Genomic DNA, 20734 nt, shown 5'->3' on the forward strand with positions numbered 1-20734 from the left:
GCTTTGCAGGAGGGGAGGGGCCTCTTGCTCGGCCCGCATATGTCACGTCCTGGGTGACGCCATGCCGGTTGCGGTGACGTCATGTGGCCGCAAAATGGTTCCAGTGTCTCCACTTCCACGCCCAAATGAGTTTTTTAATTGACGGTGAACAAAATTTTTCATGTACCTGTATTTGTTATATAGACGTTTGTGTTTCTTCCATAAAGATCTTTTCCCATGACTTTTACCTTTTCAAATGATTTTTATTCTGGACTGACCACCCTGGCTGTAACCTGCTAGAACACTGAAAGTGAAAGTTACTCAGGACTAGAAAGGATCCCGGAAAGGTCACCAAAAATTACTGAAAAAATGTTTTTAGTGTTTGTTTGTTTTTTAAAGAAGTAGGGGTCTCTGTTGCCCAGGCTGGAGTGCAAGAGGGAGCACTTTGTAGCTTCCTTCATTCTTGATCCAGATTTTTGAAATGAACCTACAGTTCTAGTTCTCAACTCCTACTGATTTGTTAACCCCCTATCCACAGTCCGACCCCAAAAGTAGTTAATGAAGATGTTCAGTTTCAATGTCTCCTTATGTTGAATACATAATTCCCATGAATCCACCCTAGATGCACCAATACTTCCCAGTATTGGTGGGAAGCCTCCCAATACTTCTGAGGCTTCCCAGAGGGGTTGGGCTGGGCCACAGGAACAGTCTAAGCCAGGGGTCCTCAAACTTTTTAAACAGGGGGCTAGTTCACTGTCCCTCAGACCGTTGGAGGGCTGGGCTACAGTTTAAAAAAAAACTGAACAAATTTCTATGCACACTCCACATATCTTATTTTGAAGTAAAAAAACAAACAGGCAAAAACGCCCACATGTAGCCTGTGGGCCATAGTTTGAGGGCGCCTGGTCTAAGTGGAATAGGGAGAGTTGGAGGGGAGGGCTAGTTTGCCTGAACTGAAAGGCGCTTTAGGGCAGCAGTCCCCAACCTTTTTGGGACCAAGGACTGGTTTCATGGAAGACAATTTTTCCACAGATGGGGAGGCCACAGGGGTTGGGGACTGCAGCTTTAGACAACTGGATGGAGGTGAGGCTTGGCTTGTTCTCCCAGTAAGGAGCTGGTGTGTGGAGGTGGCGATTGGTTGCAGAGACCAGAGAGGCTGGGGCAACATTCCCATGTTCTGAACTGGCCATTACCCTCCAGACATGCTCTTTTCAGCACACTCCTCCACTCCCCCAAGCCAGGCAGTCACCTGACACCTCACCCATTGCCCAATTGTAACTCCTGCTGTTTTTCCCCTCCACTGCATGCCCAAGCTTCCACGAGTCAGCCAGGGCCAACGGAGAGCTTCTTAACTCTCTGCTGCAACAAGGGACAGATAATTCCCCTCATTCTCCTACTCATTCAATGGACTTTAAGTAGCAGCCTCGAGAACCCCAACAGAGGTGGGCCTGGTAGTCCAGTAGTCTATTAATCCAGGCCCTCAAACTCTGCTCCCTTCCTTGGGTCCGCCTCTTTCCCAACTTGTCCTTAAAGACCATGAGTCCCTGGGCAAGTTACATACCATCTCTGAATCTATTTCCTTGATTATAAAAAGAATATCTTTGAACACCCCTGGCTGGCATAAAAATGTTTGAAATTGTACAATTATGCTATGTAATCTTGCTTTAAGAGACAGGCGTCTGGCCAGGCGCGGTGGCTCACGCCTGTAATCCTAGCACTCTGGGAGGCCGAGGCGGGTGGATTGCTCCAGGTCAGGAGTTTGAAACTAGCCTGAACAAGAGCAAGACCCAGTCTCTACTATAAATAGAAATTAATTGGCCAACTAATATATATAGAAAAAATTAGCCAGCCATGGTGGTGCATGCCTGTAGTCCCAACTACTCGGGAGGCTGAGGCAGGAGGATCGCTTGAGCCCAGGAGTTTGAGGTTGCTGTGAGCTAGGCTGACGCCATGGCACTCACTCTAGCCTGGGCAACAAAGTGAGACTGTCTCCAAAAAAAAAAAAAAAAAAAGACGGGCGTCTTTGATGTCACCCAGGGTGGAGTGTGGTGGGGTAATCATAGCTCACACGGAGCCTTGAATTCCTGGGCTCCAGCGATCCTCCCGCTTTAACCTACCAAGTAGCTGGGACTACAGATGCACACTGGCTAAACTATTTTTTGTAGGGACAGGGTGTTGCTATGTTGCAGAGGCGTGTGTTGATCTGCAGTCCTCAAGGTAATCCTCCTGCCGGGCCTCCCAAAGTGCTGGGACTGCAGGCATGAGCCACTGTGCCCAGCCAGTCTTGATCTTTAATATGCAAGAGGTACATATGGCTCTGTAAAGTGTACAAGTATGCAATGGTGGCCAAGATGTGAGTTCGAATCCCAGCCCCCAACCCCTAAGTTGAGGACCTTAGTCGTCTTAATCAAACTGGTACAAGAACTAAAACTTACCAGCTAGATGCAAGGACTCAGTAAGTTATACATGGAGTATTTACAGCAGCAGTCATTCTCTCATTGCTTTTGGGGTTACCGGGTAAATAAAGGCCCCTATAATCTTGTAGAACACTCAGCCATCCTTTTAGCAGCAATTGGGAAATGAGCCTTACTCAGGAGTCATCCCTGAGCCACCAGGATCCCTGGACATCTGCCCTCCCCCAGAAGGAGACGCAGGGAGGGAGACACAAAACTTAATTTAATAGAAATTTTGTTTGTAATTCTTACATTCTCAGTGTGAGCCCAGCTGGAACCTGCTGCCCCACCTAGAAGTGGCCCAGTCCTGGGGGCAGCGGAAGATAAAGGGAGGGGAGGAATGGGAAGAGCCCCAATTCTTTCTCAGTGCTGGGGGACTGGAGATGCCACCCCCTTCTCCTGCCCCCCTCTGGGCTCCAGGAAGGAGAGAAGGTGGAATCTCAGGCCTGTGGCTTCTCCTCCACACCGCTGCCCCCCGGGTTGGAGAGAGGCTAAAGGATCCGGGGAGAGACGGGCACAGAGGCAGGAAAAGATGTCACTCAAGAAAGAAGAAAGAAGGAAGTAAGGGGTGAAAGAGAATCCAAGACAAAACACTAGTTTAAAAAAAAAGGGAGGGACAGAACCAAAAATTCACCCCAAAGCTGAACCCGCCTGGAAAAAATGAAAGTTCTCGAGTCTCATAGAGACATTATTTGGCGCGGCCGGCTCTGCGGCGGGGAGCGCTCGGGCCTCAGTCCAGCCCCGGAGGCGGGTGGCGCGGCCTCTACAGCTCGTCCTTGGCCTGGCCGAGGGCGTCTTCATCTTCGTCGTCTTCCTTGTCGTCTTCATCTTCTTCATCCTCGTCTTTGTCCTCATCGTCTTCCTTGTCCTCGGCCTCCTCTTCCTCCTTGCGCTTTTTGTCCTCCTCCTCCTCTTTGAGCCTCTGCTCCTCGTCCTGTTTGTCCTTCATTTGCTTCTCTGCTGCCTGCACGGATAGACCACACCCCTCAGTGCCTGGTGCCCCTGCCAGCCCTGCCCGCCCCCCAAAAATCGGGAGCAGGCCCCACCTTTGTGACACCCCATGTCTCGTTGCCAAACTCCTCGGCATATGCCTCGTCGTTGGTGATGAGGAAGTTGTCAAAGATGGTGCCAGACTTGACCTGGGAGGGACGAATGGAGGTGGTCAGAGGTGACACCCCCTAGCCCTGGCTTTGGACAAGGCTACCACCCACGTTCCTATAACCACTACACACTGCTGCCTGCCATCTGCTTCTGCCAAGAAGGGTGTTAACATCCCCAGCATTGAAGCCAGAAAGATGGAGGTTGTGGGGCCACACTGCCTGGGTTCAAACCCCAGCTCTGCTGTTTCCTGCCTATGTGACCTTGTGACTTCATTTCTCTGCAGCCCAGTTTCCTTATCTGGGACTCCATACCGCTTAGTCAATTACTATTCAAGTACCTGCTACCTGCCAGGATCTGTCCTAGGCACAGAAGGTACTGCAGTGCCCAAAACAGACAAAACAATTCAGTCCCAGCCAATTTTATGCCTTTTTTCTGTTTGTTTAAGAGGCAGGGTCTTGCTCTGTCGCCCAGGCTGGAGTGCAGTGGCATGATCATAGCTTGAAGCTTAGAACTCCTGGGCTCAAATGATCTTCCTGAGTAGCTGGGACTACCAATGGGTGTCACCATGGCACAGCTAATTTTTGTATTTTTTGTAAAGACGCAGTCTGGCTATGTCACAGAGGCTAGTCTCCTACCCCTGGCCTCCAGCAATCCTCCCACCTCAACCTCCCAAAATGCTAGGATTACAGGTGTGAGCCACCATGCCCAGCCCCAGCTAACTTTCTAACTGAGTTACCTGACCACCTTCTAGATCATTAAGGGTAATTAAATAAATTCATTTGCAGGAACATTCCAGGAATTACTTGACACATAATAAGAACTCAAAAGGGAACAGATCTGAAAATACTTCCAAAAAAACCCCACCATTTTTGAGTCAGATCTATCTGGGGTTGAATCCTACCTTGTGTCCCTTCCTCTCGGGTGACTCTGAGCACTTAAGGTCCCCTAAGGATCCTCCTCTTCCCTCCGTGTCTCACCTGCCAGAGATCGAGGCCCAGCACAGCAAAACTGTCATAGGCGTAAATGTTGTCATCAGGGGAGTACTCAGGGTTGTCGATTTCTGGGTGGATCCAAGTGCCCTTGTAATCTGGGTTGTCGATCTGCCGGGGCTTCCACTCGCCCTGTGGAAGGAAAAGGGAATCAGAGGGCGAATGGATGAGTGAGGTGCACCCCTCCCCACCGTGAGCCCAGCCCTGCTGACAGCCCCCAGGCCCACCTTGTACTCGGGGTTCTGAATGACTGGTGGCTCCCATTCTCCATCCATCTCTTCATCCCAGTCCTCAGGCTTCTTAGCATCGGGGTCAGGAATGTGCTCAGGTTTGTCCCAGTCCTGGGGAGACATGAAGAGGTCAGACATGGCCCAGTTGTCTTCCACACTCTCTAAGGGAGAGACCCTACCCAAGCACCAACCTCGGGCTTAGAGTCTGTGGGGTCATCGATCTTGGCCCGCTCATCCCAGTCTTCCGGTTTGGAAGCATCAGGATCCTTTATCTTCTTGGGTGGCAGGAAGTCCCAATCGTCCTCCAAGGAGCCGGACTCCACCTGGCTGTTATCGATCTTCACCACATACGTGTTGTCTGGCCGCACGATCAGCGTGTACAGGTGTGTAAACTCATCGTCCTGAGGAGGGCAGGAGGTGAGTGGCCCACCTCACCAAGCTGGCCTCGGAGCCTCCCAACAGCCACTTGCAACCACCCCCAGGCACACCTTGCAACGGATGTCCTTGTTGATCAACACGTTCTTGCCCTTGTAGTTGAAGATGACATGAACCTTCTTGGTGCCAGGGCCACAGATGTCGGGGCCTAGGCGAGCAGCAGATCAAGTTAAAAAAAAAAAAAAAAAAAGACTGCCCACCATTTCCAGGCCCTTACAAAAGGAAAACTCAGTTCTTAAACTCAGGTCTGTCAAGGTGAAAAGATGAGGTTTAGAACCTAACTCTGCCCTGATGGGGCTGTGGGCAGAGCCTTAAGTAAAATTTAAAAAAAGCAGTGCTCTAGAACTCAACATCCTCATTTTTATATTTGGGAGATACCTATTTATAATCACACAAACAGAACAGATCCACAATCACAATGCATTAAATGGCTAACTGTGACCTGTCCCTTTAGCTCCTCCAGAGGAAAAAAACTAATTATTCAAGTGCTTTCTATGCTCACATCACCTTCCTGGGTTGTAAGAAATTCACAGGTCCCAGTTTCCCTCCAACTAAAGGAACAGAGGCCAGCACCAGGGCACAACCCCTCACCAAACATGATGTTGTATTCCGAATCTCCGTGCATGTCCGTCTGGTCCAAACCATCCGGAAACAGTTTCACGTAACCGCCCCCACAGTCGATGTTCTGCTCGTGTTTCACAGTGAACTGCACCACCAGCGTCTGGCCCTTGTTGCTGAAGGGTTCAAATCTGGCCGACAGAGCGTAAAAGCGGGCATCCTGGCTAGTCTGCAACCCTGAGATGAGACGACAGTGAGGTCACTGTTGGACCCTGAACCCCCAAGGACCCTAACACCTCGTAGGTACAGACGACACCCTCCTTCTTCCACCTGCCCTGCTCCTGGGAGATTGTCCTGACTTGCGTGCTGACTACAGCTTCTGCTGAGAAGTCCTCCAGGATCTGAGTACCCATTCCCAGGCTCTCTTACCTTTATCTTTCTCCTGGTCACCGTAGAACTTGCCAGAATTGAGGACGAATTTGCCAAAATCTGACTTGTGTTTGGATTCAATCCAGCGGTGGGTCCACGAATCTAGGGGGTCAGAGGGTTAAGTCAGCTCTGCCGGGCCAGTACGCCCCCCCCAACCAAACATCTGCGGGGAGCCACAAGCTGCTGGGGGCAGGGAAGGAGATCCCCCGACTCTCCCCAGCCCAGTGTCTAGTTTCACAACTCCAGTGGCTTAAGAGATCATCAGGCGAACCCCAACTCCCGCCGCGGAAGGCCGCCGCGCCCTCCGCGCTCCCCCGGGACACAGAAGAGGGATCGCCCGCGGCTGGAGTCCCCAGGGGCCACCGTGTTGGCCCTCTGAGTGGTAATTACAGACGACAACGCAGATCCAGGCTGGGGGGCCAGCCGCGTCGTCTGGGCGGCTTCGGCGCGGGACCAGGCGTTACCTCCGTCCAAAAACTGCTCCTTGAAATAGACTGAGGGCTTGGCGGCGGCCAGGCCGAGGAGGCCGAGCAGCAGCGGCACGGATAGCAGCATGGCGGGCCGAGGGGGCGGCGGCACGTGGGCCCTTTAAAACGATCCTCCAGCAGCGGCTCTGCGGTACAGACCGACGCCGCCGCCCGCCTGGCGCCTTTATACACGCCCGCCTCTCAAACCAACCTGACCCGGCCCTTGAGCCCGCCCCCTACGCCTTATCATTGGTCCGAGGCTACGGCCCTTCCTTTCCATTGGACCCTCCTTGGCTCAGCAGGTTCGGCTGTGCCTCGGAACGCTGGGTTCCCAGATGGCCGATTTCTATTGGCCGCACGACCGGCCAATGAGGGTCGACCACGCGTTGTGGGGGACACCCACTGGTGGGGTGGGGGCCGTCAGCCGCTCAGTGCAGGTCATGTGACCAGACTGGAGCCCAACCCCGCCCTCGGCCGCGCGCGTCGCCCCGCTTCTGGGCGTTTAAAGAACCGCGCGAGCGCAGGTGTGTCCGCGCGGGGCCGGGACCCTTCCCCAGCTTCGCCCTCTCCCATTCCCTCTTCGTGGAAGGGGCGGGCGAGGCTTTCCTGGCCACTTCTTCCCCTGCACTTGGGGAACCCCCGCCTCAACGCTCCCGCTCTCTCCACCTAGGATGGGGCAGAGTCAGGGAGGGGCTGGGGCTGTGGGGCTTGGCTGCCCCCCACAGCTGCCACCGCCGTGCGGGCCGGGGGAGGGGCGGGGGCCCTTGCCGGCCCTTGCCGGGTCTCTCTTACTTCCGCCCCCTAGCGCCCCGGCAGCCTGCTGGACTCCTGCTGTGTGACCTGGGGCAAGTCATTTAGCCTCCCTGAAGGGGCAGGCGCGTCTGAGTGGCCAGGAGGGGCTACCCTGGCCAGATGCCACCCGGCAGAAATGCTTTTAAAGTTTTTAGAGCTGTCTCAGGACAGAGGGGAAGCAGCGTAGAAGGCTCAGGGATGTGATCGTAGGCTGTGGCTCCTAGGGTGGGGGTAGGGTTATTACCCTGTCGCGGCCGCCCCTTTACTGTCCTCTCAGCGGTAAATGAAAGGGGTCGCTACCTTGTGGTCTCCCACAAACTGCCTGGCTTTTGCAATTAAACGGCTATAGGCCAGAGAGTAGGGGGTTCCGTTTAGGGAGGAAAAGAAAACACAGATGGCCCAGAAGATAACGTCGTAGGAGAGGTGGGCAGGACCCCTGGGTCTGGAGTCGTCTTCTGAATCCAGAGGCACGTGACTGACGCCAGCACCCTGCCCTCCTGCTATGAAAGGAGGAAGGAGAGCTTGGGGGTTTCCAAACTCTGAGCAAATGGGCGCTGGGCTTGGGGACCCTGGAGTGGATTGTGGAAGGGGGTAAGGGAGGAATCCCAACAAAAGAGTGGGGAGGGGGTGTGCCTCGCTAGTGGTGGCGACTCAGAAAGGGAAAGAATTAAAAAAAATTACTTGGAAAGGGCCTTTGGTTAAAAATAGAAGAAAAGGGAGAAATGTAGAGTAATGAGGAAGTTGGGTTCTGTCCCTTCTCCCAGGCAGTATCCAGTATTGCCTAGCCTGCCCCCACCCCCGCAAGAGGCTGCCAGAATCTTTGGTGACCACCCTTAGGCTTGCCACTGACCCTCCCACCTTCCCTCCAGTCCTGTGTAATAATGCACACCTGGGCTTGGTGCTTCCTGCCCAGGGCTAGACACTGCCTGTCCTGTTCCCCTCACTACCCCCCCCCAAGTGTCTCCTGCAGCACCTGGCACAGAACAGGCTTAAAAACTAATTGCTGGGTGACTTGAGGGACACATCCTGAATATAGGACCTTACTGTACCGTCAGAAATGGGGGATATCAGTAACCTCATATTACAGGCTCAAATAACAATTGTGATGTTAAACGAATAAATGTTTTGTGCCTAACACATGGTCCATGCACAATTTAGTATTAACAAGTGCTGGGTGTATGTGTGGGCACTGTATCACTTCATTCTCACAATAACCTGGGCTCATATCTACCAGCCGGGCAAGAAGCTGAGGCACAGAAAGATTCCATGATTTGGCTGAATGACATAAATGGCAGCTCTGGGATTAGAATCTACCTGTAATGTCTAACATGGTTGCCACTGGCCACATGTGACCGCTGACTATTTGAAATGTGGCCGGTCTGAACTGAGATGTGCTGTAAGTGTAAAATACACATCACATTCTGAAGGCTTCATATGAAAAAAAAGCATAAAATATTTCACTAGTAATCTTTTTTTAAAATTTCAGCATATTATGGGGGTACAAATGTTAAGGTTACGTATATTGTATATTGCCCATTCCCCCACCCACCCCCCTTTTTTTTTGAGACAGGGGTCTCGTTGTTCTGTTAGCCTGGGCTAAAGTGCATCACAGTTCACTGCAATCTCAAACTCCTGGGCTCAAGCTATCCTCTTGCCTCAGCCTCCCGAGTAGCTAGGACCACAGGCACAAAACACCACAGCCTTCCTTTGTAAGTTACCTGCTGCTTTCGCCAAAAAAAGAGAAGAGAAAAATTTAAAATTAAGAAAAGAAAAAAAAAAAGACACCACACCTGGGTAATTTTTTAGTCTTTTTTTTTGAGACAGCGTCTCACTATGTTGCTCAGGCCGGTCTTGAACTCCTAGCCTTAAGCAATCCTCCCACTTTGGCCTCCCAAAGTGCTAGGATTATAGGTGTGAGCCACTGTGCCCGGCCAGGAAATTTAAAATTACATTTGTGTCTCAGGTTATATTTCTATAGGACAGCACTAATATAGACTATAAGTTATTGCCCTGACATACATGGGAGTGGACCTGGAGGGTTATAATTCTGACCCAATTTCTGCCAAGTCCCTGTAGAACCTTGGGCAAATCATTATTACCCTCTGAGCCTCAGTTTCTTCATCTGTGAAATGGGGGGTTATATCAGTATCGACATCATAAAGTTTTGGGGAGAAATGAAATAATATACCTGAAGTACTTAACACTGGGCTGGGCACATAGGAGTAGTCCATACAAGTTAGCTGCCACCTTACTATTAATATTACTAAGTGAGTCCTTTTCCCCCCTATAAATGGGGAATGGTCCCTACCCAGCCTCCCATTGAAAATTTCAAAGCAGTTTACATGGAAAATGACCATCTTCAGAGCCTACCAGCTACTGCCCTCTCCCAGGGCAAAGGAGAATCTCAGAAAAGCAGAGGGCTCCCAGGCTCAGAGAGGGTGAAGTACAAGGTCACACAGCCCGCTGGAGGTGAGGCTAGTTGAAATTCAAAAGAGAACTGTGCTTCTGACCTTGAGGTCACCTATTTTACCTCTTTGGTCAACCAGAAGCCAGTGGCTGAGCCAGGGTGGAGGTGGGCACCGAGTTCTTTGCACGTCTTGCAGCTCTTTAGCCACACCCAAGATGGCGACACACTAAGTCCAACAGTTGCGTTGGCCACACTCAAGATGGCGGAACCAACCCCCGGGTTCCGGTTCCGGTTGCTCAGGCTGAGGCCCGTACACGCCGCGCGCGCTGGGAGCAGCCATGGCGGATGGTCCGGTGGCGGAGCTGCTGCTGCGGCGGCTGGAGGCGGCCGATGGCGGCCTGGACAGCGCGGAGCTGGCGGCCGAACTCGGCGTGGAGCACCAAGCGGTGGTGGGGGCCGTGAAGAGCCTGCAGGCGCTGGGCGAGGTGAGCCGGGCCCCTGATGCCGGGCACCTGGCTTTTGCACCTACAGTCCTTTTGCCGCACGGGCTCTACTTCCAGGCCAGACTCGCTCAGGCTTGGTTGGGGGTGGGGGTATTGTACGTGTTTCCGCGCCGGGATACGCTGGAGGAGAGTCTGGAACGAGCGAGGGCCCGGACGTACGGGTGTTCCTAATGCAGTAAACATCCATTGAGGAATGAATGATCAGCCTGGGGGTGGCGGCGTACGATGGTGGATAAGGAAGACGCGGTTGCTGCCCCGATGTAGGTGGTGATCTCATAGGGAGGTGCTCAAGTGACCAGAGTAATGCTAGAAGCACAGGGAACCCAGCGGTGACAGCTGACCCAGCCTTGGGGGTCAGGGAGGGCGCCCTGATGGAAGTGACAGCTGAGTCAGGTCTCTGAACCGTGGAGGAAAGCCATGGCACTTGAGGAATCAAGGGCTGGAAGTTTGGGGGGGGGGTGACGGATGGTGAGAGAGAACAGCACAGCCAGAATTGCAAGGCCCTGTAGGTCTTTACGTCACAGGGGTATTGGGGAAGCCATTGCAGGAATTAGAGCTGGTGGGATGTGCCATCTACACCACCTTGGAAAGAATCGGCAGGTGCAAGACTGGAATCAGATTGGATGAGAGCAAAAGCTGACACATACCCAAGCTAGAGGGCATCATGTCTGGCTGTGGGTAGGGAGCTGAAATAGGGAGTGGGCACTGCCTGAGATTCAGGACAAGGCTTGGCGGGGGAACAAGGATGAAGCCCAGCCTTCCAACTTGGGCAGATGGAGGGTGATGGAGTCACAGGAGGAGCGTGCTAAGGGGCCAATGGGCCACCCAGGAGGATATTAGATCCATGAGGCCAGGATCTGAGCTGTTGATTCATCAAACTCATGTTGTGTGCCCCACTGTGGTCTCAGCTTGTCCAATCCTTGCCATAATCCTAAGCTGATGGCACTGTTATCCCGTTTTGCAGATGAGACAACTGATGTTCAACATTGGTCAGTAACTTGATCGGTGTCACTAAAAAGGGCTGGCAAATCCAGATTTGAAATTAGGCACTCAGGCTGTAGAGCCCAAGGTCCTCAGTGCAGAGGCGAGGTTGCAGCTATGGTGCGTGGGGTGACAATACCTCCATCAATATGACATTGCCATGTGGGTAGATCACAGAAGGTTAAATAATGCCAATTTAATGTGGTTCAACCTAATGACGATAATGGCAATAACAGCAACAATAATATATTAGTTAGAATTCATGCAATACTTGACACACATTAAGAACTCTGCATTCAGCATGAGCAACAGCAAGACCCCGTCTCTACAAAAAAATAGAAAAATTACCTGGGTGTGGTGGTGCGTGCCTATAATCCTAGCTCCTTGGGAGGCTGAGGCAGGAGGATCGCTTGAGCCCTGCAGTGTGAGGTTGTAGTGAGCTATGATGATACCACTGCACTATAGCCTGGGCAACACAGCAAGACCCTGTCTCCAGGGCGGGGGAGAAAAACTCTACATTCTTTCAATGTATTATGTTAATTCATTTACATTGAAATCCTCTGAAGTAGAGCCCAGCACACACTTATCTTGTGGATGAGAAAAGTCACTCAGAGAGGTAAAGCAACTTCCCCGAGGTCACACAGTGAGTGAGGAGCAAAGCTGAGATTAGAACAAAGGGTCTAAAGGGTCCCACCTAGCCTTGTTCCTGTCTGTGTGACCATGGACCTGTCCTCATCCGGGCTCCTCAGGCTTCTGTTTGTAATGTGGGCCTCCGGGGCCCTTCTCTGATACTCCCGGCACTAGGATGCAAACACGAACACATACACGTGGACACAAATCTGTTTACTAGAGACCTTAAAATCTGTCACAAGTTCAAAAGGGATAGTAAGAGTTTGTCCTCTGCCAGGTGGCATGGGTAGTACTTTACCTCGCCCTGGGAGGGGCGGTGAATCTTTATGAAGTACCTGTGTACGTAACGGAAGTAGGCTCAGCAAGAGGAACTCCTCTTAATGTCACTTGCCTGAAGAGTGGCACGGGTGGGGTCTGAAGTCAGGTTCAGAGGCTGTGACTTGAACCTCAGCCCCAGTGCTATGGTGAGGGGGTACCTGGCTCTGAACTGTCCCCCTGCCTGGGCCCCCCATTTCCCTGCAGGTCATCGAAGCTGAACTTCGCTCCACCAAGCGCTGGGAGCTTACTGCCGAGGGCGAGGACATCGCCCGGGAGGGCAGCCACGAGGCCCGAGTGTTTCGCAGTGTCCCTCCCGAAGGCCTGGCCCAGAGCGAGCTCATGGTAGGGACTTGAGGGGCAGCAGATAGGGTGGAGGTGGCTCTTGTGCCCCACTGACAGCATCCTGTTTCCTCCAGCGACTGCCCAGTGGCAAAGTGGGCTTCAGCAAGGCCATGTCCAACAAGTGGATCCGTGTGGACAAGAGCGCGGCCGACGGGCCCCGGGTGTTCCGAGTGGTGCGTCCCTGCGGGCGGGCGGGCGGGTGGATGGGCAGGTGGGCCCCTGGCCCTCACACCTGCTGTCGCTGCAGGTGGACAGCATGGAGGACGAGGTGCAGCGGCGGCTCCAGCTGGTCCAGGGGGGACAGGCCGAGAAGCTGGGCGAGAAGGAGAAGAGCGAGCTGAGGAAGAGGAAGCTGCTGACTGAAGTGTGCGTGGGCGCTGCCCCGGCTCACCTGCGTGGCCCCGAGGGGCCACAGGAGCCATCAGCCTCCTCCCAGCTCCCTTGGCACCCTGGTTGTCCAGCCCAGGCTCATGCCACCATGCGGCCTTTGCCCATGCGGCACCTTCTGCCGAGAATCGAAGTCAACCCGGTGCCCACTGGCCAGGCTCCTGGGACCTGGCCAGGCTGGCGGCTCTGCTGTCACAGGGCAGACGTCCCCTGTGAGCAGACACAGTGGCAGAGAGGACACAGACTGGAGCTGGGCAACCTGATTGAAGTCTGGCCTCTGCCACTTACTAGTTTGTGACTTTGGCCAAGTCACCTGGGGGTTCCCGGCCTTGGTTTCCTTATCTGTAAAGCAGCCCCTTCTCACGGGACTGTGGGGGGCTTCCGTGCAACAGGATAACCCTGCTAGACTTTGCCTAAATTGTTGCCCCCAGCTGTGTGTGCTTAGCACCTTTAAGAGGACCCTGGCGCACGTTCTTTTCTCCATAAGTGTTTGTTGAATGAATAAGTGAGTGAACACAGGGAGATAATCGGTGGCCACATTGGAGGATTTCAGGTGACAATAAATGTCAGGAAGAAAATAAAGCAGAGTGACTTGGTGGGTAGCATCGGGATTCACATCAGATGGGAGATCAAGGAAAGCCTCTTGGAGGAGGTGACGGCAGCGTCCCCTTCCCTCCTCTGGCTGCAGGACCCTGAAGACCTACTGGGTGAGCAAAGGCAGCGCCTTCAGCACCAGCATCTCCAAGCAGGAGACGGAGCTGAGCCCAGAGATGATCTCCAGGTGCGGGTGGCCCCTTGTGAGGGGTAGGTGCGGCCGTGGCAGGGGGTGGGGACAGGCAGCCCTCACCAGCCCGTGCACCCACATCCCCCCACAGCGGCTCCTGGCGGGACCGGCCCTTCAAGTCCTATAACTTCGCGGCCCGAGGCGTCCTCCCTGACAGCGGCCACCTGCACCCCCTGCTCAAGGTCCGCTCCCAGTTCCGCCAGATCTTCCTGGAGATGGGGTGAGCACCGGGCCGGGGGCGGGCTGCTCAGCCGCCGCGCACGGGCGGTGCAGTGAGGCCCCGTCTCCCGCCAGGTTCACCGAGATGCCCACCGACAACTTCATCGAGAGCTCCTTCTGGAACTTTGATGCCCTCTTCCAGCCCCAGCAGCACCCAGCGCGTGACCAGCACGACACCTTCTTCCTTCAAGGTGGGTCGGCCCCACCTTTTCCAGTCAGAGGCTTGCTCTGTTGCCTGGGCTAGAGTGCAGCGGCGTCAGCCCAGCTCACGCAACCTCAGACTCCTGGGCTCTAGCGATCCTCCTTCCTCAGCCTCCCAAGTAGCTGGGACTATTGCCATGTGCCACCACGCCCGGCTACTTTTTGTATTTTTAATAGAGATGGGGTCTCACTCTTGCTTAGTCTGATCTAGAACTCCTGACCTCAAGCGATCCTCCCACTTTGGCCTCCCAAAGAACTGGGATTACAGGCGTGAGCCACCATGCCAGCCTCACATTTCACCGTCTCTATACTGTCTAAAATAGAATGACTTCCCACAACGGGTAGTTATCTCTCCCCAGGAGGGCAGGCCAGGTCACTGGGTGCCGATTACCTGACTAGGAGTAGCAATGCCGTGTTATTGTCATTGTCATGCATCCCCAAACTTACTAAGCACTCTTTACACACTAGTCACTGTGCACATCTTCCTACCAACTACAGGAAGTACTACTGTCAGCCCCCTTTTACAAATGAGGCGACTGAGGCCCAGAGAGGGAACACCACTTGCCTGGGGTCACACAGCTCATAAATGCTGGAGCCAGGATTCGATTTCAGGCTTTTCAAGAGCACCAAAATTGTGTCCCCGGAAGGGGATCTGAAGAATTTTCACGTCCACGCAACACATGTTGTCTGAGGCCCTCTTGTGTGCCACCGTCTCTTTAACCTGTGGGTCGCAGCTGTGAATGAGACAGAAATCCCTGCTCCGGGAGACCTGCGAGCTACTGTAGGAGACGTGGGTTAAGTCCCAAGCAGGCTATGTGATGGGACAGGTGACGGTGAAAGCAGCAGGGGAAACTGGCGTGTGTTTGTGCGCACACATACGTGCACACACGTGCACGTGTGGCAGACAGTGAAGGGGTGGCTGTCAGATTATTTTTTATTTTCGCTGTTGTTATTCTTCTGTGGCTATTTAAATTAAAATCTTTGCTCAGGCGAAGATACCTAAGCAGGTGAGCCACAGTTGGGGAAGGAAAGTTCTAGGCAGAGGGAATGGCCAGTGCAAAGGCCCTGAGGCCGGAGCGTGCCTGGTGAGCTCACAGGTCAGCTGCAGGGGATGATCAAGTACAAGTAGGAGCAGAAGGAGACGAGGGCAGGGAGGTGACCAGGCAGAGCCCGGGGAAGACCTGGGTTTTCTCTGGGTGAGTGGGAGCCATGGAGGGTTCTGGGTAGAGGAGGCACGTGACTGACTCAGGTGTCCCAGGCTGTGGCGGGGGCAGGGGCGGGAGCTGTACGTGTCACCCTCTGTCTCCTGTGCCGTGGCTATTTGACAAACGCTGGTTGACTGACCGGATGCCCCTCTGCTCTGCCTAGACCCAGCTGAGGCCCTGCAGCTCCCCATGGACTACGTCCAGCGGGTCAAGCGGACCCACTCTCAGGGCGGCTATGGCTCACAGGGGTGAGGCACGACCCGGACTTTGAGGCTGTGGAGGGGAAGGAGGCTGGAGTCCCGAGGGCACACGTGGACTTCCGGCCTTTCATCCCGAAGGTACAAGTACAACTGGAAGCTGGACGAGGCCCGGAAAAACCTGCTGCGCACGCACACCACCTCGGCCAGCGCGCGCGCCCTCTACCGCCTTGCCCAGAAGGTGCGGCGCGCGCCAGGCTGCCGCCGGGGTGGGAAAAGGGTGCCGTCTTGGGGACCTTCTGACCCATGCCTGGGCCTGGCCCGGCTGTCACCCCCTAGAAGCCCTTCACGCCAGCCAAGTACTTCTCCATCGACCGCGTATTCCGGAATGAGACCCTGGATGCCACGCACCTGGCGGAGTTCCACCAGATCGAGGGCGTCGTGGCTGACCATGGCCTCACCCTGGGCCACCTCATGGGTGTGCTTCGGGAGTTCTTCACCAAGCTGGGTGAGCGGGCGGGCGGGGTGGGCAGTGCTGGCGGTGCAGTGGGCGGCTGCCTTGGTCACCAACCTTATCCTGCCCCCTGCTGCCTGCCACCACCCCCTCCAGGTATCACTCAACTGCGCTTTAAGCCGGCCTACAACCCATACACGGAGCCCAGCATGGAGGTGTTCAGCTACCACCAAGGTCAGGGGGCGCCTGGTGCTGGGGCGAGGGAGGTCTCAGGCTGCCCACAGCCGGCCCGGGTCCCCCAGCTCCCAAGCTCACCACCAGGCCCAGAACTACCCCCACACACTGTCCCGTCCTCCCCTTCCTGCCCCCACAGGCCTGAAGAAGTGGGTGGAGGTCGGGAACTCTGGGATCTTCCGCCCGGAGATGCTTTTGCCCATGGGGCTTCCTGAGAATGTGTCCGTCATTGCCTGGGGCCTCTCGCTGGAGCGGTAAGTGCCCAGGCAGGAACTCAGGGCGTCTGGCTGCCTGGATCAGGTATGGCTTCGGCACCATCCATCCGCTGGGGGCCCAGTGGGGCGAGAAGGATGATGAAGAGCAAGATAAATAGGTGCATTTAACAAATAAAGTCTAGAGCACGTCCAAGAGCAGTAAGTAAGGAGACCAGGTGATCAGGGAAGGCCTCACGGGGGAGGTGGCAGCTGAGCAAAGACTGGAGGTGGATGAAAGGGCGAGCATGAGAATATCTTGGGAAGGGTGTTCTAGGCAGTGGCCACAGCCAGTGCAAAGGCCCTGCGGTAGGCACGAGGCTTGTGTGTTTGGGGAACAGCGAGGAGGCCACTGTGGCTGGAGAGAGTGATCGAGGTGGGACAGAATAGCAGGATGTGTAAGGGGAGGGAGGTGACAGGGCAAATGGTGCCGGGCCTTGTGAGTCATACGAATAACTTTGGCTTTTCCCCTAAGGAAGGTGGAACCCATGGAAAAGTGAGCAGGGGAGAGCATGACCCGACCTAATGTTAAACTCTCTTCCCTCTCCCCAAAGCCCAACAATGATCAAATACGGCATCAACAACATCCGGGAGCTGGTGGGCCACAAGGTGAACCTGCAGATGGTGTATGACAGTCCCCTGTGCCGCCTGGATACTGAGCCGAGGCCCGCTCAGACACAGGTGGCTGCGTGACATGGGCTGCCCCAGGATAGCCTCGCCGCCACCCTCCCCAAGTCCCTGCTGCTGAGCTCCTCTGCATCCCCCGCAGTGACCCCTCGTATTTATGAGGCCTCCGTGAGGCCAGCCCCCGCCTCCCCTTGATGTCTGCTCTTGCCCACCATCCCAGCACCAGGATCCCAGGGGCAGACTGGTGGTGGCAGGTTCCCTCTGTCGTCCTGTGGGCTGTCCGATGATGCGTGTGAGTCACGGGGAGCCCTGTGGGCCAGCTTTTGTCTAATAAAGTGGGCAGTTGCCCTCATATGGTGCCTTTTGTTAGGGATGAGGGGGTCCTGTCAGGTCCCCGCAGCTCAACGTGCAGCCTGATGGGGAAAAACTGGGTGCTGGAGCCCCGGGTACAAGAGGTGGTGAGTTCAGGGTCTTGGATACTCAGAGATGGTGGCCAGCCTCAGCCAGACCACCTGGGGACGACTAACTCCATCAAGCATTTACTAATCACCTACTGGTGCCAGGCTCTGTTTAGGCAAATGTAACCGAAACCCCTCCCTCCCCCTGTAGAGGGGACATTTGGGAGTCAGAAGCCAAGGTGGCTACTGGGGCCTCAGAAGCCAGGATTCCCCCTAACTGGTGGGAGCAAGTATGTGTGTGGTGGGGGTAGCTGCTCTCTTTTTTTTGTTTGTTTTTTTCCTTGGAGATAGGGTCTTGCAGTCTCACCCAGGTAGGAGTGCAGTGTTGTCATCACAGGTCACAGCAGCCTCAAACTCCTGGGCTCAAGCAATCCTCTTGCCCCAGCCTCCTGACTAGCTGGGACTACAGGCATGTGCCACCATCCCTGGCTAATTTTTCTATTTTTAGTAGAGATGGGGTCTCGAACTCCTTACCTCAAGCGATCCCCCTGCCTTGGCCTCCCACAGTGTTAGGATTACAGGTGTGAGCCACCACGCCCAGCCTAGATGATTTCTTTATGGCCAGTTTTTACATAGAAAGGCGGGGTCAAGGAACGTGGGAAGTTAGAATAACATTTTTAGTTCTTTTTGGCTGACTTTGGGGAAAAGAGATTCTGGTTTCTATGTCCTGCCTTGGAGAAGAGGGATTCTAGTTTCTGTGGCTATCCTCAGGAAGAGAATGGAGGGCAGGAGATCAGAGAGACCTGCTTCTGAAGCCTTCGTTTTGAGGTATTGTTCTCTGAGACCCTACAGCTGTATTTGCTTTGGACATTTCACTTTTTAGGTCTATGTGACTGAAAAACTTAAGCAAACTTGCCACTTGATGGGTGCCAAAACTGTTGTGCCCAGATCAGCTGTAGAGAAGACCAGAGGTTTCAATGGAAATTTTAAACAAATACAATTGGGATCCTGAAGCATTACTTTAAGGAATTGTAACTGGAGTGGAACCATGGCTTTAACAGTACAATCCTGAAGACAAGGCACAATCAAAGCAATGGCTACCAAGAGGTGGGCGTGGTCCAGTAGAGGACTGGTCTAGAGCAAAGGTCATGGCAACAGTTTTTTGAATGCTCAAGGCATTTTGATTGTTGACTTTCTAGAAGACCAAACAATGAAAACATCTGCTTATTATGAGAGTGTTTTGAGAAAGTTAGCCAAAGCTTTAGCAGAAAAATGCAGGAAAGTTTCAGCAGAGTGATGTCCACCTACTTGGCTCTGTGACTTCCTTTTGTTTCTTAATCTTAAAACATCTTTAGAGGGCATCCATTTTTCTTTAGTTAATAATGTAAAAAAGACTTCACTGACATGGTTAAATTCCCAGAACCCTCAGTTCTTTAGGGTTGGAATAAATAGCTGGTATCATCACTTAACAAACATGTCTTGCATTTGATGGAGTTTATGTTGACAGTTTATATATATATATTTTTTATTTTTATTTTTATTTTTTTGAGACAGAGTCTTGCTTTGTTGCCTAGGCTAGAGTGAGTGCCATGGCATCAGCCTAGCTCACAGCAACCTCAAACTCCTGGGCTCAAGTGATCCTACTGCCTCAGCCTCCCAAGTAGCTACGACTACAGGCATGCACCACCATGCCCGGCTAATTTTTTCTATATATGTTTTAGTTGGCCAATTAATTTCTTTCTATTTTCAGTAGAGACAGGTCTTGCTCTTGCTCAGGCTGGTTTCAAACTGCTGACCTTGAGCGGTCTTCCCACCTCAGCCTCCCAGAGTGCTAGGATTATAGGCATGAGCCACTGAGCCCAGCCAGTTTTTATTTTTTCATTTCATTTTTCCATGTGCTTTTCGAAGTCCCCTTGCATGTTACTTTAACAAGACATGATTTCATTTTGCATGTTTTCAAAAATTATGCAAAATGCCAAATACTAATGTTACTATTTATTGTACCATTGTTATGTGCTTATCCCTGAAACCCTTATAACAGCTTGATATTTTAGATTTTTATCACCTGGGTAATAGATGAGGCTGGGTTTTGAGTATGAGTGGCCATTTATGATTGCCCCTGCTGGTAAGAGGCAGAATGCAGATTCAAACCCACCTATGTTCTCCAGAATGTGTTAAGATGTGTGTCCTAGTTAAGTGTGTGGCTGGGGACAGAGCCTGGCACAGAAGGGTTGAGCAACGTGAGTGGATTCCTGTTACCTCCCTCCCTCACATGGACACTGGGACAGGTGTCTCAGAGAGGAGTTCCACCCCCTTCCTAGTCATTTGGAATAAAATCTGAAACCATCACCTTGGTCCTGGGCTGAGCAGCCCAGGCCTTGTTCATCTATACATCCCCCACCCTCAGCCTATCCTCTCCTGCTGTTCTGCCACAGAAGGCCTCCTGGCTGGTCCTGACACTGAGCTGCTCCCACCGCAGGGCCTTTGCACATCCCTACTCAGATCTTATGCCCATTTTGTAATTGGATTGTTTGCCTTCTTATTGAGTTGCAAAAGTTCCCAGTAAATGTAGCACACACGTTCTTAGATATATATTTTGCAAGTATTTTCTCCCTGTCTGGCTCTTCTTGTGCCAATTATTGTTGTTACTATTCTATGAAGTGATTATTGTTATCACTACGATTAATGTAATTATTAAGGGACACTACTCTGTAAGGACCTATCTGTAAGGGCAGACCTCGCCACGTTTTCAAGGAGCTTCTAGTGCTGGACTGCACAGGTGACTGAGTCGAGATGGTAAATGCATAAACTTTTATATAAGGACGACAGAAAGCCATAGGTCGTAATCAGGGTCACAATTTCTTGTTGGAAGGATTTCCCAAGGCAGAGCGGATGAACTGAGACGTCCAGAGTGTACACAGAACTCTTCCGGATCGCCCCAACCAGGACGCGGTGCTGGACCCTGGAGCCTCACACATGCGCACACGCGCGCTCCGAGCCCTCGCGCTTATTCCCCCGGCGGTGCCGGCTGCGCGCGCAGCCCCGGGACTCCCAAACCGCCGCTTAACGGCCGGCCCCGCCCCGCTGCGCGCGCAAGTTCTCAGAGAAGGCGGGGCCAGCAGCGCGCGCGGCCCGCACGTGCGCGGAGGCGGGGGGCGGGGCC

At 53.4% G+C, this 20734-nt stretch overlaps 3 protein-coding genes across 4 annotated transcripts in view; 2 read left to right on the forward strand and 1 right to left on the reverse strand.

The window, feature by feature from the left end:
• Window positions 1-20734, forward strand: part of PRDX2 (peroxiredoxin 2) — a 146627-nt gene that overhangs the window by 45469 nt on the left and 80424 nt on the right. The window lies entirely within an intron of this gene.
• On the reverse strand, window positions 2638-6820 carry CALR (calreticulin). The gene is made up of 9 exons (XM_012790438.2): window positions 6639-6820; window positions 6175-6276; window positions 5779-5982; window positions 5241-5335; window positions 4944-5153; window positions 4750-4863; window positions 4511-4654; window positions 3479-3571; window positions 2638-3396 (listed from the first exon to the last, which is right to left on the reverse strand). The coding sequence occupies exons 1-9, from the start codon at window positions 6727-6729 to the stop codon at window positions 3196-3198; spliced, it is 1254 nt and encodes a 417-aa protein (XP_012645892.1). The 5' UTR covers window positions 6730-6820; the 3' UTR covers window positions 2638-3195.
• On the forward strand, window positions 10121-17525 carry FARSA (phenylalanyl-tRNA synthetase subunit alpha). Its single transcript, XM_012790437.3, has 13 exons — window positions 10121-10325; window positions 12477-12614; window positions 12689-12787; window positions 12862-12980; window positions 13690-13782; window positions 13877-14005; window positions 14080-14195; window positions 15574-15658; window positions 15749-15848; window positions 15947-16115; window positions 16218-16295; window positions 16435-16549; window positions 17101-17525. Exons 1-13 carry the CDS (start codon window positions 10179-10181, stop codon window positions 17237-17239), a joined length of 1527 nt encoding a protein of 508 aa, XP_012645891.1. The 5' UTR covers window positions 10121-10178; the 3' UTR covers window positions 17240-17525.

Source organism: Microcebus murinus, chromosome 27, assembly GCF_040939455.1.
Source record: "Microcebus murinus isolate Inina chromosome 27, M.murinus_Inina_mat1.0, whole genome shotgun sequence".
Taxonomy (NCBI): domain Eukaryota; kingdom Metazoa; phylum Chordata; class Mammalia; order Primates; family Cheirogaleidae; genus Microcebus; species Microcebus murinus.